Here is a 24,594-nt window from a genome sequence, read left to right on the forward strand (position 1 = left end):
GGTGCGTCTCATTCTGACTGCGTATGCTCCCTTCACTCTGTCGAGTGCCGCTTCTGTTTCCTGTTCGGCCTCTGGTTTGTTTCCTATTGTATCCCGTTGCTTTAAAGATTGTGTTAATGTAAGATAAATGTATGCTCAAATTCTGGATTTCTTGTGTTTGAAAGAAGATGGAGTGGTCTGTTGAATTTTCCACAATGTAAATATGTACGTCCTTACATGATCTATGAGCTCCTGGGGACCCACTGTTCTGAACAGTTTTAACCACTTCCTGTCTCAACACACCTTACCCAGCTCACCAACTGATTATCAAGCCCCTCCTGAGCTGGACTGGATGGGCTGGGGCAGACAATAATTGAAACTGTGCAGGGCAGTGGGTCCCCAGGAGATTAAAGGGGAATTCCACTGATTTAAAAATGAATAGTGGTTTGATGTAAAATTGTTCATTGTAAAGAAACTCACCACCTCAGATTTATTTACAGTGTAGGTAATAGAAACATGGGACAATGTCTACAATGCAAGTCATTGTATTTACTATCCAAAACAACCAGTAAACCTCCACATGTCATGGATTTTTATGTGTAAAACTGATAGTGGTAAATCAGAAATGTATGTTTTCTTTGGGTTGTACTTTACCTTAAAATGAACTGCATGTACCAAACCAATTGCAATACTTATAAGAGCAGAAAGCAGTGATCGGCGCATTCTATTTGGCCTGTATTATATTGAAAATGGTACAACACAATAATAAAAACAGGAACATGTTTGCCACTGTGTTACATCACCTTTCCTAATAACAGCACTTACTAATTGTTGGGGGCCTAAAGGCACCAATTGATCACATATTTTTCTTCTGTTATACAAGTTATCAGCTGTGCAACTGTGCAGGGCCTTTGTTATCCTTTCTTTTAGGTTGATAAGATACATATTTCCAAAGGGAGACAGCTTTTGCAGGCACGCCAATCTAGCACCTGCTCTCTCTGATTATGCAGCCATGCTGTTGTAACACCTGCAGAATTTTGCTTGGTAGTGTCATGTTGAAATAAGCATGAATGTCCCTGAAAATGTCAGCGTCTAGAAGGCAGCATATGTTGCTCTAAAATGTGTTCAGCGTTATTGGTGCTTTCACAGATGTGCATGTTACCCACTAATGTCCATACCAAGACAGATGAGAACACGACGTCCATTATTTCCATATTGAACATGAAGATTGACTCATCAGAACACAAAACACATTTCCGCTGTGCATCAGTCTATTTCAGATGAGCTTGAGCACTGAGAAATTGGCAGCATTTCTGGGTGTTGTTGACTTTCACTGTGCATAGTAAAGTCCTAACTTGCATTTGTGAATGTAGCAACGATGTTCCTTTATAGTCAAGCATCATTGCATCACCGGTTCAAGATGTTTTTTAAACATTTCACAATGTTCCTAGTCTTAAATTGCCTCATCCCAACTTTTTTGGAATATGTTGCAGGCATCAATATCAGAGTGTATATACACAATATGGACAAAAGTATTGGGACACACCTCTTAATCACTGAATGCAGGTTTCATTCAGTCTCATTGGCAGAGGTGTATAAAATCATGCACCTAGCCATGCAGTCTGCCTTTACAAATGTTTGTAAAAGAATAGGTCATTCTAAAGAGCTCAATGAATTCGAGCATGGGACTGTAATAGGGTGCAACCATTGCAAGTCAGTTTGTGAATTCTCTTCCCTCCTCTTGTAGAAAGCTTTCCAGAAGAGTGGAAGCTGTTATAACTGCGAAGGGGGGACCAACTCCATATTAATTCCTATGGATTTAGAATGGGATGTCATAAAAGCTCCTGTAGGTGTATGTAGGTGTAGGTGTCCCACTATTTTGTCCATATAGTGTATATATATATATATATATATATATATATATATATATATATATATTATACTATACTATTATACTATATATATTATATATAAGTTGGTGAGGTTTGTGAAGTTGATAATCATTTTGTAACCTCTTCAGATGTCTGTTTCCTATCACCACCATAGTGAACAATTCTGACTTGGAAAATTTCTCTAGAACACAGGTTTTCACATGAAACCACTCTAAATGACTTTGTTTGTATCTTAATAATTTAATTTTGCAGAAATTAAAACAAAAAAATGTCACAATTCCCCTTTTAAGAAACACTAATCTATGGTGATAGTATAATAAGCTAGATTTCTATATTTACAGTAGCGTATAATAATCTATAATATTTTTGCCTGCATATAATAATTTAATAATTATATATAATACAGTATCCTCCAGTAAACTATAGTAATTGTCTGAATTTATTATAAGACTCCTATAGGAATCCTGTACAAATGCCAATAGTATTGATATATATCTTTTTTGTCAGGGTATTGTACTCAAAACCTCCTTTTAAAAGGTGTTGTAAAAGGTGATGTAGAATATGGCACTAAGCATGCAGAGCATGGAAAGAAAGTTGTTCATTTTTCTCATAATTTAAAATAGAAACATTATGATTTCTTTGCTAAATCACATTGCAGACATCAGTACACATTTGGCAATACAGGTCACTTCACTGACATGGACATGCAAATGCTTTTAGAGTTTCAGAGCAGTTATAAGTGGAGTTACAGAAGTGTTTTCCAGCCTATTGTACAAGCAGCATGCTATCACAACCTCCTGGAGCCATGCCATTAAATTTTGGGTGACACGCCTTGCAGTGTTCAAGCTACCATCTTTCAGTAGTACAATTGAAGTAGGCTCAGTGGAACAAATGAAAGTAATTCTGGGTTGTGAGATTATGTTGCACTTGTCACCATTCCTTTACCTGAATGGCAATATCCAGGTACTTTCATGGAGCTGAAAAGCGTATCATGACTGGATTAGAAAGTTGAGCATAAGTTTATGATCTTATTGTCAGCAAATCAGGTTTCTGGATTGCTAGTTTAAATTAGAACATATAAAAATATTTAATTTTCAAGGAAAATGCAGTTATTTCAGAACCTTCATTGACATTATACCACTGCCTGCAATAAAACTCCCTGTGTTGCTTCCTCTCTCAGAGGCCTTATATGGTCATGCATCCTCTCTCAGCTAGCGTGACACTTTTTTTTCTGAGGAACGGGGTTATCTGTCTCAGGCCTCCTACCACGTGTGATTAGAGTGCTACAGAAAACAAAGTCACATGGCAAGCGTGCATGCCACAAAAAGAAAATAAATTAGTAAAGGTGTAAAATTGTGATATGTCTTATAATCTTTTGTACATGGTTTATGTTTCACAGTGCTACTCATTTTGGCGCATCTCAGTTTGACTCCAGATGGAACACCCTGAATTATTAATAGTCAGTTTTAAAAGTTTTTATTATTTGGATGTTCGTATGAAAGTATTGTTAGATTCATTTCAAGTAGACAAACATTTTTTTCATGTTAAGGGCTCTCTTACTAACACATAACCATAACACAATAATCAAACAACTGTATAGAAATGAAGAGGATTTCTTTAAACTACAACACAGCTTTTTCATGAGGTTGCGTTTCAGAATGGTCCATAACTGGGAATTTATGAAAAGACCTAAAAAAGAAGCTCAGAGGAAGAAGCTCAGACCAATGATCCAATTCAAGTGTAGTCACTTAAAGGGAAAATCCACCAATTTTTCAAAATAGCTTCATGATTCAGCATTAAAATTAAGTAACTGAGAACGGTTTGATTGGAAAAAGTTCATTGTAGAGAAGCTTACTGACTCAGATATCTTTACAGGTGCAGAGATAGGAAACAGGGGTTGCAATGACTACAACACAAATATAGTCATTTTACTTACCATCCAAAACCACCAGTGAACCTACATGTGTCTTCTGATTTTTGATATGTAATGTTGATAATGGTAAAATAATGGTAAATCTGAAACAGTTTGTTTTCTTTGGGAACTATTTTGCCTTACAACACCCTGCATGCTCTTTTCTGCCATGAATGCAATAACATATGTATGTTTTAGGCCAAAACTTTATCTCAGAACTAACATAAAGTGTCTCAGGCATCAAGCAGTGTATTCGTAACCATTTCATGTAATAACCCTCTGTGAGGGAGCTTTTAACCCATAGCATTAAAATCTTTGGACGTCTGGTTCCTATCATCACCACTGTGAACAATTCTGACTGAATCTAGATTCTGAAAAGTTTCATGAGAGCTGAGCATTTCACCTCAAACCACTTTGTTGGCAACTTAACCATTTAATTATGCAGACATTTTTGAAAACTTGCTGGAATTGCCCTTTAATAAATAAATGTGTATTTTTTTTAGATGAGTCTTGGAGTTAGATATCTAATGCAATCAGAGTTTTGAAAGTGAAAGAATAAACAAGTCAAATGACAGGCCACATGTGCACCCAAACAAAAGAAATGGCCTGAATGTAAATTGATCTAATTAGATTATGAATTTAAATTCCACTGATAACTTTTTAGTGTTGTTTTTCATAATTTTTTAATATTGTAAAAGAAGGACATGGCCACTTCAAGTAGAAATGTAAGAAGGGAACATGATATTAAGTGGAATGAGATACGGCCCAAAGAACTAAGAAGGAAAAAAACCCTAGAGGACAAATTTCACACTCTTTTTTCCAGTATTTTCCTAGCATACTTCCCAGTATTTCTAATTTGCTTCAAGCGTGGATCGTCAAACAAAAGCTTTGCAAATGCCTCATACAATGCATACAGTTCTGCAAACCATTTTTTACAATTTTTTGGTCTACTAGAAGTATGTATTTTTTTTATTTGTTTGCAAACATACCTGACCAAAAACTCATCTTGCATTTTGTAATAAAGTACAACTTTAACCAGTATATACATATTTTGAAATATTTCAGAATACGTCTAATCTATCTCTGAGTGACCTGCTATCAAACAAAAAGCTTGTGTACATTTTGGGCAGTCAGTAAAATGCACCCCCCACCACAACTCCCTTAAGAAATAAGTAATTTTAACCTAAAAAATTAAAAAATTATGCACAGTCTAAGAAAATAATGCCTATACTTTTATAATTAAGGGCCTATGTGCACTTTTCTTTTTTAATTCTGAAATTCACATGTGCTATAAAATACACTACTACATTGACTCTAAGTGTACAGGGGGCTTTTGACTCAAGGTGTAATAATTTAATTTTTTCAAAGATTGTTTTGGTAGGCCTGAGACCTATGTTGCAAGTAGATTATTTATCTTAAGACCTTTCTAACAACAATCTAACAATAATAACTGCAGGAACATACCTTCACATCATCATATCATATGGGCTAAAAAATGATACAAAGTGAGTTTATCTCCGAATTGTTCTTATGGAACAATCCAAGGAGCTGACCGAATCTAGACCCCCCCAGAAAATTGACAAATGGTGCTAATTGTTAGAGGATAAGACTACATAAGGCTATGCGTCTAAAACAGGATATTACAGTACTATACTTACTACACTACTGAAGTACACTACTGAATGCACTACTATTGGTGGTGTCCTGTTTTGATGTACTATTAAGTAGGAGAGTATGTGGCAACCTATGTGTTTTCTTTCATTTATTGTGGGACTAGACTCTGTCAGTTGCTACAAAATAAATTGCGGTGTATTTGTTATTCTGCACATTCTATAGACATTTTATATCTTTAAGTTTATTTAGTTTATTGCTGTTGCTCTGCAGTCGTGCTCACTTGGTATCAGTTTTTCAGTGTGTCAGTTTGAATAGAAACCGAGCCGTAGTCACTGCCTGAAGAGGGCGTTGGCGTCCCTGTATTGAGCGCTCCTATTGGTCAGCTGTGATGTCAGTGACGAGAGAGGGCGGCTTCCTAAACACTCCCCAACTTCCCTGATATAGTTGCTCGCCAGTGAAGGACTGCTGTTGGTTAGAAAGAGAAGGCGAAACGGGTAACTGCAAAAACGTTATTTTGTTCCACAACAAATGATTAAGAACTTTTTGAGGGTGGATAGTATGTATATCCTAGTCTGAACGGTGTTTTCACCTTTTTTGTTGTGCTACTTACACATGTTATATTCGCCTGATTCTAACTTGCCTTAAGTGTTCTAAGTGCTTTTCAAAGTCGACGTCTGCTCAGTGAATGCGGTGAGTAACTTACTTCATCTTTACTCTCGGCGAACCTAGATAACCTAGGTCGTGGCTCCAGCTTGTCGTGCTGCCTGCCATTTTCTCTCATTCTTCCCAAATCCTCCTTTTCAGTGAAAACTTAGCTAAGCGGCTACGAGTTTAGTTGCTGCTACTTGACATTAACTAACGTTGACGTTACATCTGTTGTTCCTGTCTGTGTGGCTGCCTCGGCGTTTAAACGTTAACTTGCCCCGGAGTTCAGCTTCGTTAGCTAGCCTAACCTAACCTAGCTGTCACTGGAAAAGTTCGGCGTCGTGGTGGGGCTTTGCTGCCAGTCAGCAGCATCGTTCGTGTCATTAAAAAGAGTTAACCACCCGTCACTGGGGGCTTAAGTAGCTATGTTGCGTAGCGTGTTGCTTAGAACATATCTGAATCTCGAATTCATTCTTCTCCACCAAACTTAGCTCACTGATGTGTAGCCTTTTATTTATAGCTAGTTTAGCCACCTAGCGACTCTTCTTGCTCGGCTTGCTCGGTCTTGCTGAGCAGAGACAGAGACAGGAAATCGACTTGCCTAAAATGAGTTAGTTAGCTGGTTAGCTAGCTTCACACAAGCTCGCTAAATGTGAATGCGGCGTAAGCAGTCTTTTAAGTTGTATTAGGCGGCTTATGGGCACTTCAAAAGGCAGGCTGGGTGCCATCTAAAATCTATACTTTCCTAAGAAGTGATGATCGATGCTTCCTGGCTTTGTCGGTCACTTTGACTGGGTGGTGGCAAATCGATATCATCACCGACAGGCATCAGCCTGCTTCCCCAACAGCTCGGCCAAATGAGCTAACTAACCTTGGTGGATCACTGTGTTACCACTCACATTACAAGATCATCACTTCTTATGCTTCCGTGGCTTGTCATACATGTTTCAGGGACTTTCTGCAAAACTACTGTTAGCATTACACACTGTCAATATGGCACGGTTTAAGGGGGAACTTCATCGATTTTTCAAAATTTCTTTATAATTAAATGATGAATGTCAACAAAATCATTCAGAATGGTTGGATGGTTTGATGTGAAATGCTTTGTTCTAGAGAAACTTACCGAGTCAGAATTGTTCACAGTGGTGGTGTTAAGAAACAAGTGTCTGAGGAGTTTAATGGCTCTCAAAGCTCCCTCACATAAAATAATTACATTAAATGGTGATGAACACACTGTCTGATGTCTGAGACATTATTTTACAGTAGTGTTGTGATAGTTTTGGTCTAAAACAAGTTTTAATCACTTTATTTGAATCCATTCATGGTGGAGGGATACATGAAGGGTGTTCTAAGGCAAAACAGTCCCCAACAAAAATTTATTTTATCATATTGACCATTATTTTACAACCTCGTTTCCAAAAAAGTTGTGACACTGTGCAAAATGTAAATAAAAACAGAATGCAATGATGTGCAAATCATTTAAAGTCTATATGTAATTGAAAATTGTACAAAGACAACATATTAAATATTGATTGAAACTGAGAAATTGTATTTATTACTTTGAAAAATAAATGCCCATTCTGAATTTCATGCCGGAAACACATTTCAAAAAAGCTAGGACGGGGCAACAAAAGACTGGTAAAGTTGTGTGATGTTTATAAAAGCTGAGTCTTTCTGAAGTAAATATGTAGAGGGGTTCACCACTCTGTGAAAGACTGTGCAGGCAAATAGTGCAATAATTCAAGAATAAAGTTTCTCAACATAAAATAGCAAAGAACTTGAGGATTGTCATCATCTACGGTACATAATATTATTAAAAATTCAGAGAATCCAGAGAAATCTCTGCATGCCAAGGATTAGGTTGAAAACCAGTACTGGCTGGCCGTGACCTTCGGGCTCTCAGGTGACTCTGCATTAAAAACGGACATGATTCTGCAGTGGAAATCCATGCATTGGCTCAGGAACACGTCTGAAAACCACTGTCAACAGTTTATCGCTGCATCCACAAGTGCAAGTTAAAGCTCTGACATGCAAAGAAGAAACCATATATAAACAGGATCTTGAAATGCCGCCACCTTCTCTGCGCCCAAGCTCATTTAAGATGGACAGACGCAAAGTGGAGCTTGTTATTAGTACACAGTTCAAAAATCTGCATCTTTGATGGTATGGGGGGCATTAGTGCACATGGCATGAGTGGAAGCCACCATTAATCCTGAACAATATGTACAGGTTTTGGAGCAATATATACTGCCATCCAGATGATGTCTTTTTCAGGGAAGGCCTTGCTTACTTCAGCGAGATGATGACAAACCACCTTCTGCGCTTACTACAACAGCATAGCTCCATAGTGAAAAAGTTAGGGTGTTAAACTGGCCTGCCTGCAGAATGGGAAAACATTCCACTTTCAAAACTACAACAGTTGGTCTTCTCAGTTCCCAATTGCTTACAGATTGTTGGTAAAAGAAGAGGTGATGCAACACAGGGGTAAACATACCCCTGTTCCTACTTTTTTGGAATGTGTTGTTGTCATCAAATTAAAAAATGGGCATATATTTTTCAAAAAACAATAAGATTTCTCAGTTTCAATATTTTATATGTTGTCTTTGCAATATTTTCAATTAAATATAGGGTTTACATGATTTGTAAATCATTCTATTCTGAACGTTTTTGCACAGTGTCCAAACCTTTTTGGAAACGGGGTTGTGCCATCATTAACGTTACATAAAAAACTCAGAAGACACCTGTAGGCTCACTGATGGTTTTGGATAGTAAACGAAATAGCTATATGAACTATATGGATTTTGAAAGATGTGTGGAATTTCCCTTTGATGACATACATTTGACAATGTAGAAATGCAAGAAAATGTACAGTTCATTAATATTCTTAGTCAAATTTCTCCCTGTATTATAATAGCCAGGATAGGCTGAATCATGCAGGCTCAAACCTTGCAAGATTTGTAAATTACAATATTAACAACAATGACAAACTTTAGACATTCCTGTGGAAATCTTAAGTAAGACATGTTTTACAGGCCACACTCAAATCAGAATCACGATTTCCAGGAAGCTTTACAATGCTTTGCTTTAAACTGAATATTTTGTACTTAGTTGTTAATCATGAGAATTTACCACGTGGGACGATGCTGATCATGACAGATAAAACATTTCAGATCACTTTTAGAAGCCACTGAAAAGGTATTACTACTAGTAATCTGACCTGTAGTTAAATTACTATTAACTGTAGCTCAGTCTCATTTTCTCTACTGTTAAGAATAGGGGTGCAGGATGATATCAGTATTGGCAGATAATTCTTTTGAAAACTGTATCTGCATTTGACCTATATTTTTAATCAATATTTGACAGCGTATTTATTGTATTCTAGAAGAGCAGAACATTTAGGCGATGCTTAGTTACTGTGCCAAAACATTTTATTCATTTTACTGTATTTGTAACCCTATAACAAAGTTACCTTTCTCCATAATTCTATTCCAGGTAGATTAATACGTTTCTAAAATATTTAAATTGGGACTGTATGAACCCAGTATATACAATCCTATTTCCAAAAAAGTTGGGACGCTGTGCAGAATGTAAAAAAAAATAGAATGCAATGATATGCAAATCATGTAAACCATATTTTTAAAGGAAAATACTATAAAGACAACATATCAAATGTTGAAACTGAGAAATTTATTTGTTTTTTGAAAAATATATGCCCTTTATTAATTTGATGCCAACAACACGTTCCAAAAAAGTTGGGACGGGGGCATATTTACCACTGTGTTTCATCACCTCTTCTTTTACCAACACTCTGTAAGCATTTGGGAACCGAGGAGACCTATTGCTGTAGTTTTTAAAGTGAAATGTTTTCCCTTCTTGTTGATATAGGATTTAACTGCTCATCAGTTTGGGGTGTCCTTTGTCGTATTTTTCATTTCATAATGCGCCACATGTTTTCAGTGGGTGACCGGTCCGGACTGCAGGCAGGCCAGTTTAGCACCGGACTCTTTTAATATGGAGCCATGCTGTTATAATGCATGCAGAATATGGTTTGGCATTGCCTTGCTGAAATAAGCAAGGCTTCCCTGAAAAAGACGTCATCTGGATGGCAGCATATGTTGCCAAAATGTGTATGTATCGTTCAGCATTAATGCTTCACAGGTGTGCACTTCACCCCTACCATGTGCACTAATGCACCCCTATACCATCATGAATACTGGCTTTTGAACTGTGCACTGATAAAAAGCTGAGTGGTCTTTAGCCCGGAGGACACAGCGTCCATGATTTCCAAAAAGAATTTTGAATGTTGATTCGGTAGACCACAGGACACTTTTTGACGTCCCCTTAGTCCGTTTCTGGATCCTGTTTATGTACAGTTTCTTCTTTGCGTTTTAGAGTTTTAACTTGCATTTGTGGATGCAGCGACTAACTGTTTCACAGACGATTTCAGATGTGTTCCTAAGCTCACGCAGTGATTTCCACTAGAGAATCATGTCATCAGGGCCCAAAGATCATGGCCAGCAAATACTGGTTTTTGGCCTTGCACACAGAGATTTCTCCAGATTCTCTGAATCTTTTAATGTTATTATGTACCGTAGATGATGAAAAGCAAAGGTTCTTTGCTATTTTATGTCAAGAAACATTGTTCTTGAATTGTTGTAGTTTTTGCCTGCTCAGTCTTTCACGGAGTGGTGAATCCCTCCTCATCTTTACTTCTGAAAGACTCAGCCTCTCTGTGATGCTTTTTTTTTTATACCCAATCATGTTCCTGACCTGTTGACAATCAACCACCAGGTGTTGTGTTTTGTTTTGTTTTTCTTAGCATTACACAACTTTACCAGCCTTTGTTGCCCCATCCCAACTTTTTTGGAACATGTTGGTGGCATCAAATTCAAAATGGGCATATATTTTTCAAAAAACAATAAGATTTCAAGGTTTCAACGTTTGATATGTTGTCTTTGTACTATTTTTCAATTAAATATAGGGTTTAAATGATTGGCACATCATTGCATTTTGTTTTTATTTACATTTGCACAGCATCCCAACTTTTTTGAAAATGGGGTTGCACATTATGCGTTATTTCAGACACACAAATGAGATTCGATTCATCCTGACTAGTGATGCATCGAGGCTCCTTTGTGTGACTGAAATAATGCATAAAAAAAGAGGTCAATACCACCATATTAGTAGGCTGTGTTTTAATGTGCACATCTTTGATCTCATTATTGCGTTACATTTTTTATGGTTTTTGTGTTTAGAGACAAACTTGGATATATTTTGCCAGGAAATATGCCAGGAAAGATTCTTTCTTTGCTATTTTACTTAGAAACGCACCATGCAGTTTACCTGAAGCCCTGCAGATAACAGTAGCATATAGCAGGATATTCAGGTTATAGCATGGGGATTTTGATATTACTTTGTCCTCCTTAAAGTAATATTCATAACAATCTTGGAGTAAGACACACTCAAAGTAAAACAAGATATCAAAGTAAATTATAAGTAAGCACCAATATGGGAAGTTTGGCCTGATGCTAATGTCTGATTCATTATCATTTATAAGAAATCTACATCTGCCTGGATTAGCATTATGGAGATTTTTTGTAGAGGGTTACAAATGCAGTAAAATTAATGAGATGCAGACATATGAATGCAGTAGCCTGGAAGTTCTGCTCTTCCAGTGAAACAATAAATACATCATCAAATATCACTGAAATGTTGAAAAAAATAAAACAAATAAATGAGAACCAGACATAAAACTTTGTAGAACCACTCAGATAACTAACAGAAGCTAAACTGAATAAAAACAAAATAGTTATCAAAAGAAAGTTGGTAATAATGACTGTGTTGTTGTGATTCCTCTTTAACTAGCCTGTAGTGAAGTCGCAGTTTCCATTTGTTTTGTTTCTCTATGATGGAAACACACTGCTCACTTTGGAGTAGACTGTTTCTGGTAGCTTGCAAGCATTTGCGAAATAAAATGACTGCAGAAAAACTTACTTTTTTATAGTGCAGGCAAAGAATACCTGTCAGCTGGCATTGTGTCAAAGATACAAAACGAGAAGTCAGAGTTTGAATGGCAAATTGCAGAAGTACTTGTTAGCAAGAAATTGGTCATAAGCAACATGGTTTACAGTAGAGGTAGAAGATCTTGTTATTTCTCTATTTTCTAAATTAATTTAAGCACTTTCTTTTAATGTTCCTGTATGTTTACATTTAACTGGATGTGAAAGTTGAAACCTGATCAACAGTAAAGTTTTAATGACTTACTTAATTATTGGACTAAGTAGACTAATTATTTGGCATTTTATATTTGGGTTAACAAATTTGTATTTCTTTGTGTTTATTGTTCGAAGGTAAAGGACTTCTCTGTTCATTTAAAACCAACCACACCATCTTAAGCATCATGCCATTCCCATTTGGGAAGTCTCAGAAGAACCCAGCAGAGATTGTGAGGAATCTCAAGGAGAACGTGGCATGCTTGGAGAAGCTGGAAGCGTCTGACAACAAGAAATGTGAAAAGGTTAGCAGCGGAATAAAAAAAGTTCTGGGATCTGTATACCTAACCAAGCGGTTGTACTGTGCACTGTACTATAATCATTGTATTCAGAAAAATGAAAGCAAATGTTTTTCCTGTTTAAATGTCATGTTGGTGCATGTTGAGGCAATAGGGTTGACTGGAAAACTGACTGATTTTCTCTAAAAGGTTGCTGAGGAGGTGTCAAAGAACCTAGCTTCCCTGAAAGAGGTTCTCTGTGGTACTGGAGACAAGGAGCCTCAAACGGAAGCAGTTGCCCAGCTGGCGCAGGAGCTTTACAATACCAACCTCTTCATCTCCCTTATAGCCAACCTGCAGAGGATTGATTTTGAGGTGACCATCATTTAGGGTTCATCCACATATGTTCAGCCCAGTTTAGGTGTTTGTGTGTAGTTTATTACGGCATTATATTCAAAATGATTTTGATAGAGCACAGAGTTGTAGGCTGGCTCGTGATGGGTAGTGATAAGTGCACACTTCAATTGGCTTTTTGTAGAGTGGCTGTGAGTATTATTTTATTGATCTGTTCAAGGATTTGATTGATTCAAGCGCATTGAACATTTCTAAGATAGACTGCATGTCATGGCATGAAATCAGATATACTAGCTAAGTTGAGAAATTTGTGAAATACTTCCTGATATCTAAACATGACCTCCAGTGAGACCCACTCAAAGTGGCTGTTATCTGCTGTTCATTGTTGCTTGTGCCTAAGCTTTTGTTTTTTTTTGTGTTGCATTTTTGTTGCACTCAAACTAGCTGTGTCTAACTTTGCTCTCCAAAGGGAAAGAAAGACGTGGTACATCTGTTCAGCAACATAGTCCGTCGTCAGATTGGCACCCGCACCCCCACCGTAGAGTACATTTCCTCCCACTCACAGATCCTGTTCATGCTGCTGAAAGGGTGAGTTTTCCAGGCTTCAGGGCACAGCCATAGATCAGCAGTTTCCAAAAAGCATTGATTAGCCTGTCAGTTCAATCTGACATTACTGATACACTGTTACTGTTCAACAATTGTAGAGCTTCAGAGTCCCTGAGTTCTCTCCTGTTGCTTTTAATGCAAAAGGGCATGAAGAATTATGACATTAGTTGCCCGATTATGATTATGGGTTAGTTGTCAGGTTCAGGTGGCGTGTGTGTGCATGCATGCGTGGTCACTTCATTATGTACACCTCCTTGTATCATTGTCCATTTTATCACCTCCGCTTGCCATATAGGCGCACTCTGTAGTTCTGCATAGGGATGCATTGATACACATACTGGTAAGGGGTATTGGGCCCAACTGTGCTTATTTACTTATCCTCGTACTCATAAAAATTCACTGACCAACATCCCTTCAGACCCACGATATGTGATTTTAGCCTTTTTTAAACACGCAATCACACCCGCTTCTCCAAGATGGGTGGAGACATATAAGTCAGCTAAATGGAGACAAAAAAGTCCTACCAAAGTCCATATATGATGACTTGATGACATGATGATTGTTTCACTTAATGGAATAGCGAGGTATAAATGTTAATACGGGTTGTTTTGTGAAATGGACTGCAGAGAGACCGTATTGTCAAACCGTGTACATCACCGTCTGCTTTTAGCTTCAGTGCGCAGTGTTAGCAGCACTCAATTTCTCTGAGTGTTTGCTCAGTACTCGGTGAGCAGTGTGTTACTTTGAATGAAACAGCTTTATTTGAAATAACGGCTGCGTTTCACAGAGTATAGACTGGGTGTTTTCTTACAGTGTGAGTATATAAATCGTAGGCTTTATTCATACACAAAGATCATAGATTGTTTATTCAAACTTACAGTGCAAGTCAGAACAAAATTTCTAAAATTGCAGTGCATGTGTGGCTTTAGAAGAAATTCAACTTCAAATTCTTTTCCACAGCAGCGCTACTCAATCCAAGGTAGCATTAAGGAATATAGCACAGCTAGCTAAGGCACTTCATTTAAAATTAGATACATTTTTAACGATTTAACTGTTAACGATTTAACTACTTTATTCTAAGTAGGTTACTCAGTATGGTATCAGGCTCTGTATTGACGGGTATGTACCCGTCAATACAGAGCATGTACTACTCATATTCATACACGGTCTGAAAAAAACGGTATTGATGCATCCCTAGTTCTGCAATTACAGACTGTAGTCCATATGTTTCTTAACTTAAATAGCTCTCAATGAGGTGTAATAGTGACATTTGTCAGAAAAATGGAGCTCAAAACAGAGGCTCAAAAACTTGGAATTAAAAAAATGTATACAAATATATTTACTCAATTTTATATAAAACAGACACATAATGAGTCACTGACAGTGTAGAAGGGGCACACATCGGGGCGGAGCTTGCCTTTTCAGTATGTTGATGCAAATGAGAAAAACAGACTAAGAACTATACATATGCACATGTTGGTTGCAGTTGTGTCAGATATGTGCATAAATAACAAAAGGCATAAGAGGCACATGAGGAAAAAATCTTTCACAACACCAAATTTTATGTGTAATGGCCTTCTTTTTCCAGGATAAAAAAGGCTACATCAACAGACTTGTTGCGTTGGGTCTTGCATATTCTTAAGTTCTATAAGATACATTATTCTTAGAGCGACTGCTGTTGAATCAGTCCTCTTGCTTGAGTGATGATTCTAGAAAATCAGAGTCACAAAGGGCGTGTACAAAAAATGGGGGAAATGGGAATTTGAACAAAAACATTAAAGTATGTCCTTATTTTTTATGTGAGAAACAGTTTAGGGTTGTAAATCGGGATTTTACGTCATTGTACACTCTGTGATAGGGTAGATCTGGACAGTGGATGATAATTGTGGGGGGAACTTTGGTTAAAAAATACAATACTGATACAGTATGATGATACATCTTTAGTGTGGCCAGTTTTGTTGTTATGATAAATGTTATGCTTTGCTGAGGATATTGTGGATATTGATCATACTTAAAAGAGAGCATTATTAGTGTTGTTTAATTGAATTTAGTGCAGTACAGTATGAAATGTTAATTATTGTACTCCTAGTTTTTGATAAACATTTTTAAATGTGGCAGCACTGGTATATTCTGTCCGTTTGTCAGAATATTGTGGTACCTATTGTGTATTGTGAAGATGTCCGAGTGTTGTTATATTACAAAAATATTATATCACCCACCTGTACTTAGTTCTTAGTCCTTCACTGGTATGATGACCTCCAGTTGTGACCATCTGTTTTCTGTTAATTGCAGCTATGAGACTCCAGAGGTGGCTCTGAACTGTGGCATGATGCTGAGAGAGTGCCTCCGTCATGAACCTCTGGCTCGCACTGTCCTCTTCTCTGAGGATTTCTACTGCTTCTTCCGCTATGTGGAACTATCCACCTTTGATATTGCCTCTGATGCCTTTGCTTCATTTAAGGTGAGTAAAGTAATCTGAGTTATTGTGCATAAGGACCACTTTATGATACTATACAGAAGATAATTTCAGTGGCATCTGTTCAGGTTTTTGGCAGCTTGTATTCTCTTGTCACTATACTGCTTGTTAATTCACCTAAGATGTTTTACAAGGCAGTGTTATTTATGAGAGTGTTTGTCAACTGTGGTCTGAAATAAATATTTATTTGTGTGTAATATGTTTAGGATCTTCTAACGAGACACAAGATAATGTGTGCAGATTTCTTGGAAACAAATTATGACAGAGTAAGTGTAACTTTTTGTCAGAGGTGTAAAATTCAGAAAGTAAAAATCCTTCCCAGGATTTTGTTCCAACGGCCTGGCTTCTCTAGTTAGATCAAACCTCCAGCAGAGCTGTCCAGGCAGTTGGAACAAAATCCTGGGAAGGATTTTTACTTTCTGGACCTGAATTTTACACCTCTGCTTTTTGTATTTTTATGCTTAAAACAATACTTCACCTAACAATTCTAATATTGCTTTTAACCAGTTGAGGAAATTAAAGTATCCTTGATAATTTTCCAGGTGTTTACAGAGTATGAAAAGCTGCTGCATTCAGATAATTATGTCACCAAAAGGCAGTCCCTAAAGGTGAGTTTCTTTGCTTTTCATCCGAATGGTTTTTATATATATATATATATATATATATATATATATATATATGCCAGTTTAAACACTGAATGACAAATAAAACATCCAAGCATGTATTTACCTGCAGTGGTGTGGCTGAAAAGAACACATGCGGGGAAACTGCATTGTGAATCCATTGAGGGTTTTCCACCTACGTTTTAAAGTGGACTTTGAAAATGTGCAACAAAAAACTGGAAGAAATTTGAAAAAATGGCTAAATATTGCAAAAATGTTTTGCACTTAGATGAGATGGAAGAGTTGGCTTATTGCTAAAGGAGAAATGCAAAAACAGCAATGGAAACAAATAAATGGGAATAAATGATTATGTAGCAGGAAGTTCAAGTCATGTGTTTGTGCTCCATCTGATGATGACAAATATAGCAGCATGTCAACACTACATCTGGACTGACATTCCCAGGGCTTTGGTGGGCGATGGTGAAGCGGGACCTTGGTTGTTTCTGATAAGCCTAACGTATATCTACAGGCAGCTCTGTGTAATTTGGATCATTTTCTCCCCTTAAAACATTGTTTATAATGGCTATAATAAAAACTGTAGCTCCTGCAATTTGAAAATGATACTTGTTGAAATTGCAATTTTGATATAGAAATGATTATTCATCCCCAATAGAAACAGTCATTAATTTGCATTTTAATTTTTGCATTTGAAAAACATTTGAATGGAAACCCAGCAAATAATTCAGAACTCAGAAAATGTATGACAATGCAATGAGTAGATAGGGTCCATGCGTTAGTGTGTAACTTGGTTGTTTCCATAAAGTGGCACCTTCAAAGATCTCTTCTGTTCTAATATTAACTGAGGTCTTGCGTGCAGCTTTTAGGAGAACTCCTGCTGGATCGACACAACTTCACAGTCATGACCAAATACATCAGTCGAGCTGAGAACCTGAAACTGATGATGAACATGTTGAGAGATAACAGCCGCAACATCCAATTTGAAGCCTTTCATGTCTTCAAGGTATGTGTCTGAGCGTGTGTGCAGTATAAGTCCTGTAATTTAATTCGGCAGACTAGTAGAGCTTGTTTCTCCTGTCTGCTGTTTTCCCCTCTCTGCCCCTGTGGCTTTGCACACTTAACAGATGATTGCTCCCCTGTCCCAGTTGTGACCTCGCCCATTAGGAGAGTAGAATCGCTGTACCTTAACCCCTGTGGTGCTAGATTGAGTGGCCTCAATAGAAAGTTGAAATTGAACAACTGAAATGTGCTGTTCTCCATGTGCCTGTAGGTGTTTGTGGCGAACCCAAATAAGACGCAGCCAGTGTTGGACATCCTCCTAAAGAACCAGTCCAAGTTGGTGGAATTCTTGAGTCACTTCCAGACAGACCGCTCTGAAGACGAGCAGTTCTGCGACGAAAAGAACTATCTCATCAAGCAGATACGTGACCTCAAGAGACCTGCACCACCAGAGGAGGCATAAAGGGAGCAAGAAACGGAAGCACGGGATGAAAGCGTCGGGCGGTGATGTGCTTTTTGTGGATGAGGGAGGGAACTAGAGGGAATAACCAGGAAAGAAAGACATGCCTCACTAGATCCCATTTCTGAGCTCTAAAATGGGTAAATAAATGTTATAGTCAACATTTGCAAATCCACCTTTGCTTAGAGACGAGGGTGATTTTGCAATGAGAAGAGGAAGTGGGACCCAAGCACTATTTATACCCCAGTCTTTTTTCTCCAGTGAAAAATGTTACAAATACAAATGGATTCTTTTGAGCCTTCTGATATTTTAAGACCATTGTTTGTCTGTGTAACTTCTTACTACCTGAGACCATTTGAGTTAACCTTAGCTAGTTTTTTCCCGTTTTGGATGAAAACATAAAACATCAATTGGAAAAATTACCCAAGGCCTTTTTAGGGATCTTCACAGATGTGTTTTCCCTTTAATTGTTTGGACAAAGAAAATGTTTCTGACGCACATCTGCATTTACTGCAGGGTCTTTGGTGGGGCTCCAATAACCAACCCTGGCTTAGAGGTACATTTGAGGTTGAAAGCAACACATTGGAAAGTGACTGTGTAGAAAAGATGTCATAACTTTAGAAAATTAAGGAATTATTTTTTAAGTCTGCACTCTAGTTAATAGTAAAACAGATCATTCTCTCCAAAACTGGGTGTGTTCCATATATCAGATCTGTTTTGTTTTTTTTTTTTTATATAAACAAATTCAAAGGGGAGTGTCTTACTAAACTGCCATATAGTCCAGAACACCAGGCTTTTCTCAGAGACCAATTTTACTCTCTCATTTCTGATGTTGCACTCACTTTCCAATCTAACTGGTTGCATTATTTAAAAAGCTTAATGGGTTGTTCTTAATACTCTCACCTAACGTTGTATTTATAGTATTATTCTAATTTCTCTTTGGTTAGCTCATTTGAAGCAATGGGAGAGGCTCTTTTAAAAGTAGATCTTCATCAGATTTTTGTTTCCCATTTATTAGCTGTGCAACCAATTCTGAGTTTGTATACGTCACTGATTTAGAAATACACGGTACGCATGGAACATTAATCTCTACCCACACACTGTAATGTTGTAAGAATGATGAGTGCAGGTCTAAATACAAGTTCTGATGCTCTTCAGATGCTGCATTTTGAATTACAGCTTTACACATCAACATGCAAGCCGACGAAGCCATTAACTGATCGGAAAGACCATTTAACAGCGTGTTTGTCAACATCTGCACTGTCAAACTTGAATGAGCCAAAACTGTGGTAACACTTGTTACATCTAAAGATTGTATTATTGCGCTTCAAGTCTGATTTGCACTTTTCAGTACCTCTTGGTCATTGAAAGGTCCTTTTGAATGAAAATGCAGAACAGGATTCTACTGAAAAGAAAAAAAAAAAACATTAAATTAGTCAGTTTACCTTACGCTGAACTTATTTTATGAACTCTGTTTGCACAAGTTCTTGTCTTATATACCTCATAGGTTCTGAGTTGCTTAAGTGCTGTTTTTTTTTTTCCTTTTTTTTTTTAGTTTTGTGTTGTATTACTGTGGATATAAGGCAGTAGTTTGAATAATGCAAGCGAACGTAAGACGTTAAAAGAAGACAGCCTTCAGTTGCTGAATGGGATCCGCAAGGGAAAATATAAACTGTTTGCTCATGCATGTCGAATGCCATGAGCATGATGAGATTTCTGTGTATTTGTGTGAATGTGCCACAGCTTCACTCCTGGGTTTAAGTGAGAGATTTGAAATGTCTGTGAGTCACATATGTAGTGTAGTATGATTGCGCCGAATCCAGCAGCTATAAATTGTAGGTAGAACGCAGCGTTTAATTAGTACAGGGGGGACGCGTGTTAAAACAGGGCTGTTACACCTTTCTGAAAATGTGATACCTTTCATGCAGAAGTGATTGTTTTCAAAATAAAAACTCTTGAGTACAATATGCATAAATATGCATAAAATACCTTACTTAAAAAAAAAAAAGTCACCAGGTGTGAATGTGAACCACCTTCACAGCTTAAATTGTTGCTCTCTCTGGCCTGAGCGTTAGCACAGGCTTACTTCAGTATATCCCAAAAGCCTGAAAGATACTTAAATGTAGCCGTTATAAACAGTTGAGTGCTGGAGTAGTGAGGGAAAGGTGGATTTAACTCTCCAACTAAACAACCTTCTCCAACAGGTGGTGGTGTTTCTGAATGGGTTGGATATGCCAGCATTTAGCACCTAGTTCTTTTAATAAATTATATTAAATTGCTGTGGACAAAAGTGATAAATTACACAACAAATCTTTACTAAATTATTGGGTGCGGGCTTCACTTTGGGGTTAGGCTGAAAATGAATGCTTTGATCAGTTCCTCCAAATTTTTTACCTATCTTTCATTTTCCTGTAAGTTTTCTGTTACATTTTTCACCATGGGAGAGGATTCTATATGTACATAAAAAATATTTTGAAAAATAAAAGTGTGGAGGCATATTGGACATAAATTAGTGCATGATTTGTCAGTTTTTATCTTGAGAATGTTCTGCAAAATGCTGGTGTGTTTAATGATGTCACCTGATTTGATGTGACGTAAACGTAAAACAAAAATTTGGTGGATGGTCAACTTTGGAGAAACCTCCATTAACCTATTTTAACTTGGTACATAAGAAATGACAGTTTTGTCACAGTGCGACTTAAAACGTCAGATTCAGACTGTACGCAGCCTGTAGACAGATGTCTCTGTGTTCACTCCCTGTCCCACAGGACCAAAACCTTCCACAATTTACCTGTCTCCATGTTCCTAAAGATCTGACTCAGTTCTCCAACTGTGCTTGAGCAGAGAAAACACTAAATCAGGGAACATCATTATATCCTGATGGATGTTTTACAAACCAGGACTACTTAGAGATCTCTTGAAGACCAGCCTGTCCAACAGAATTGTAGGAGTGTAACAACACTCATAGAACATGTTCAAAAGTATTCAGTTTGAAATTGATTATTCTGCATTACATATAATTTAAAAAAAAGGAAAGAGGAAAAGCACACACAGAGGTGTATATTGGCTTGGGGCTACTGCATTATTATGAAATATTGTACTGTTGTGCTGCTGAATGCTCTGATAAACTGAAAATGTAAACATTAACATAAGGCAGAATTTTAGTCACTCCTTATTTTTGCTGTATTGAAAAATGTATTGAAGTAAGACACCATCATATCACATTGAGTTGAATTATACATTTAATGAATAGGTGAGGGATGGTCCTAGTAGAGAGTCCTCATTTTTGCCTTAAAGTGATGGCTTGGACAAAAATCAAATCTACATGATTTTCCCTTTATCCCAAACAAAGTTGATCAGCCTAGGCATGTTTGGTGTCTGAAGTTTGCTTCTGCACTGGGCTTAAGAGGCTAAAATCGCTGAGAAGTAACAGAAGCTTATAGTCACCAAAGTGCTTGCTTCAAATCACATTAAGTTATTAAATAAGACCAAAAAGACATGCTTATGTGGTTTATAACACTATCATCACTATAAGTCTTTGCTGATCGATTACATTTGGGGTAAATTGTGTAATTTTGTGTTTCGACTGAACCAGTGCTTTACGTTATGCAGCTTATTGAGAAATCTCACCCTGCACAATACTTCCCCTGGGATATTCCACCAAGACGTTTTTCCCTGTTAGACAGATTAATTATGCTGAGAGCCAAGCTGCCAGTCGGGGACATTCCTGTTGCACGATCATCACTTTTGGCTGAAGTCAGTGGCTCCCAAAGTCAGTCCTGGGGACCCCAGATTCTGCACATTTTTTTGTTTTTCCTACTCTAACCTGACCCAGCACATGAGGAGCTTAATAAGTGTGCACAGGTGTGCACAGAGCGGGGTCCCCAGGACAGACTTTGGGAATTGCTCAGCACGGTTTGGTGATCTCCCTGCTTAGACACATCTAATATGACTCAACAGTTGATTACAAGGTATGGTTGGTATGTTGGAGCACTGAAATCACCAAACGTTGCTTGGCTCAGGCCCTCTAGGGCCTATAGGACCCCAGCACTAAATTCTGCGTTTATGAGGCTCGAAATGAAGAACTCTGGACCTTTTTGTCCCTCACTGAGTCACTGGTGATTATAGTGGTGGCGCAGGAGCTCCAAGGCTGTCAGACTCCGGCCATGTCTCTCTTTTTCAGCTCTCAATTCATTACGAGCCTCCTCCACCTCCTTCTGCAGCCTCTCTGTAGAGGCCTGGTACTCCAGCCTGGTGTCCTCCACTCGCCTTGCCTCCTCCATCTTCTGCTGTGCTTTTACTTTCTCCAGCTCCCAGGCCAAGTCTGAGTGTTCCTGTTTAATCTGCCGATACCCGTCTCTGGTTCTTCTCAGCTCAGCCCTCAGCCCATCCGCCTCCTCAGCCTTTTCCTGGCTCTGCTTGGCAAGCTTCTGTAACTGAACATCCTTTTGATAAACCTTCATCTTCAGAGCTTTAACCACTAGGGCATGGCGTGCTGCCTCTTTTCTAGTGCAGTCCAGCTGCTCCTCACGTTCCTCCAGAAGCTCCTGCAGCCTCCTTCTCTCCTCACGTTCACTCTTAAGTTGCTCATCTGAGCTCCTGAGCCTCTGCTGAAGCCTCCATCTGTCCCTCTCTAGTTCAGTCAAAGCTGCCCGTAGTGTGGAGATGTCCTTCTCATTCCAAATGCATTTCTCCCTACTATTAATCTGTCCAGGACAGTCTGGCTTCAGCATTTCACATGAATCTTTTTTCTCTACATCAGCTGCTATAGGCTGTTCATCCCTGCTCATTCTCTTGGCCAGGCTACTCCTCCTTATCTTCTCCTCTTTCTCTTGTACTTCTCTTAAAACATCAATGTAGATCTGCCTCCTGGACTCAGTCCTGTCAGGAAGCACAATTCTTGGCTCTTCAGTTGTCTTTGATTTGCCCTCAAGCAGGTCTTGAAAAGTGAAGTGAGGAGGAAACAACTTCTCTACCCAGTGTTGGTCTAGTTCTTCTGACTGTCTCGCACCGCTGTTCGTGGTGTCCATGTTTTTGGCAAGTCTGCAAAACTAGTGAAAATAAGCCTGAAAAAAGTCGAAGGTTAAAGAAACAGCCAACCGGTTCTGCGAAGAAGAAACGTTCCTTCCTTTCTTTCTGTTTACATTAGCAACCATGGATGGCTAAACTACACCATGAAACTAGGTACTCATATGGCATTTTGCGAAAGAGGGATTACAACGCGACTGTATAAAGCTATCTGACCACTGCAGACATCATTTATAAGAGAAAAGCAGTGTTTTGTTCCTTACATCGACAGTGTTATGATCGCTGCAGCCGTATGGAGAAAGGAATCTAAAGCGATGAGCTCCCTCTAGTGGTGAAACCGGAAACTACACAGCAGTGCAGGCTCGCTCGCCTTCCTGTCCCTCAAAAAGATCTTTTTTCGTAACTCCTTTTTACCTTGTATCATTTTTATTAAGTATTATAACAATTTAGGAAACAAACTGTACATTTGCACTGCATTTTATCTAAAATAAGACCCACAGGACGGCGCTTGTGCAGTGGTCACATTTCACAATGGCAGTAGCGCCCCCTCTAGGCTTGTTTTGAGAATGACGCAATTTGAAATAATACATTAAAGAGCCCATACCTGACATTGTTCAGGGAGTTTTTGCTACTGTGCCTTTAAAACTGATATATGGGATTAATCTCTGTTCTAATTGGCTGCTCTTTATTATGCTTCATTTAAAAAGAAGCCTGGACCGAAACACCTCTTAGAACTTTACAGTAAACTGCTGTAGACTGAATAGGTGGATGTACAGTTGCGCACCCCTGTTCAAATTCCATGTTTTGTTGATTTTTTAAGTTAAAAAAGTGCACGTTCTCTACAGAGAACACCTGTCTGCACATTTTAATACACAGTTACTGTTTATTTGCTGAATTTGACATATTGGAGACATACAAAAACATAGAATGTGGTTTGTGCAAAAGTTATGGCACATTTTATATATATATCTATATATTGCAATCTGTTACATTCAGCAAATACATAAACTTTTGCATGCAACTTTATGCAAATGTATTGGTTTCTGTGATATCAGAATGGGCTGTTTTGCAGCTTAGTTTCCAAGCGTAGACTGTATGGACCGAACAGTGAACGGTACCTTTTGAAAATGTAACAATGTTTACATGCTACATCAAAATCCTACTTCTATGACATGGTTTCTATGATATTGGCCATTTAAGTAATGTAATAAAGTTCAATCTCGGCTATAGCCATTAAAACCATAGATCCCATATACTGTTGCTGTAATATTACTGACTCAGCTTATGAAAGGCTTAATAATTATCTGACAAGATAAATCAGATGTGTTAGAAACAACAACAGAGTGAAGTGCACAGAGTCGTGAAGAATGGATTTACAGCCAATGATCTAATATTTTTGTGCATGCAAAATCATTCACATAGTAGTGACGGGGCAAAAATATCTCCCTTATTATTCTTATCTTTACCTGTTAAATATAAAGTGTTTCAGCTACACAGCTCTGGATGTGCTGAATGCTCT

At 38.0% G+C, this 24,594-nt stretch overlaps 2 protein-coding genes across 3 annotated transcripts; one reads left to right on the top strand and one right to left on the bottom strand.

Annotated features, from left to right (window-relative positions):
- The first annotated feature begins 5,803 nt into the window (after window positions 1-5,803).
- On the top strand, window positions 5,804-20,055 carry cab39l1 (calcium binding protein 39, like 1). Of its 2 annotated transcripts, none has more exons than XM_036569136.1 (9): window positions 5,804-5,891; window positions 12,393-12,559; window positions 12,743-12,907; window positions 13,356-13,474; window positions 15,785-15,953; window positions 16,175-16,234; window positions 16,511-16,576; window positions 17,448-17,591; window positions 17,859-20,055. In XM_036569136.1, the coding sequence occupies exons 2-9, from the start codon at window positions 12,443-12,445 to the stop codon at window positions 18,048-18,050; spliced, it is 1,032 nt and encodes a 343-aa protein (XP_036425029.1). In that variant the 5' UTR covers window positions 5,804-5,891; window positions 12,393-12,442; the 3' UTR covers window positions 18,051-20,055. The 2 variants fall into 2 exon arrangements, with proteins under 2 accessions (XP_036425029.1, XP_036425028.1); XM_036569135.1 differs by having other exon boundaries at window positions 5,823-6,087.
- Window positions 20,056-21,409: 1,354 nt separating this feature from the next.
- Window positions 21,410-23,338, bottom strand: ccdc160 (coiled-coil domain containing 160). The gene has a single exon (XM_036569137.1). It carries the CDS (start codon window positions 23,075-23,077, stop codon window positions 22,160-22,162), a length of 918 nt encoding a protein of 305 aa, XP_036425030.1. The 5' UTR covers window positions 23,078-23,338; the 3' UTR covers window positions 21,410-22,159.
- Between the last annotated feature and the right edge of the window lie 1,256 nt (window positions 23,339-24,594).

The sequence above is a fragment of the Colossoma macropomum genome, unplaced genomic scaffold (assembly GCF_904425465.1).
Source record: "Colossoma macropomum unplaced genomic scaffold, Colossoma_macropomum, whole genome shotgun sequence".
Classification (NCBI taxonomy): domain Eukaryota; kingdom Metazoa; phylum Chordata; class Actinopteri; order Characiformes; family Serrasalmidae; genus Colossoma; species Colossoma macropomum.

Excerpts from the sequence above, each read along its gene's own strand:
- cab39l1 (XM_036569136.1), top strand. The coding sequence starts at position 12,443 with ATGCCATTCCCATTTGGGAAGTCTCAGAAGAACCCAGCAGAGATTGTG. Across the intron at positions 15,954-16,174 it reads ATGCCTTTGCTTCATTTAAG|GATCTTCTAACGAGACACAA; the intron begins GTGAGTAAAGTA and ends TAATATGTTTAG. Across the intron at positions 16,577-17,447 it reads CCAAAAGGCAGTCCCTAAAG|CTTTTAGGAGAACTCCTGCT; the intron begins GTGAGTTTCTTT and ends TCTTGCGTGCAG.
- ccdc160 (XM_036569137.1), bottom strand. The coding sequence starts at position 23,077 with ATGGACACCACGAACAGCGGTGCGAGACAGTCAGAAGAACTAGACCAA.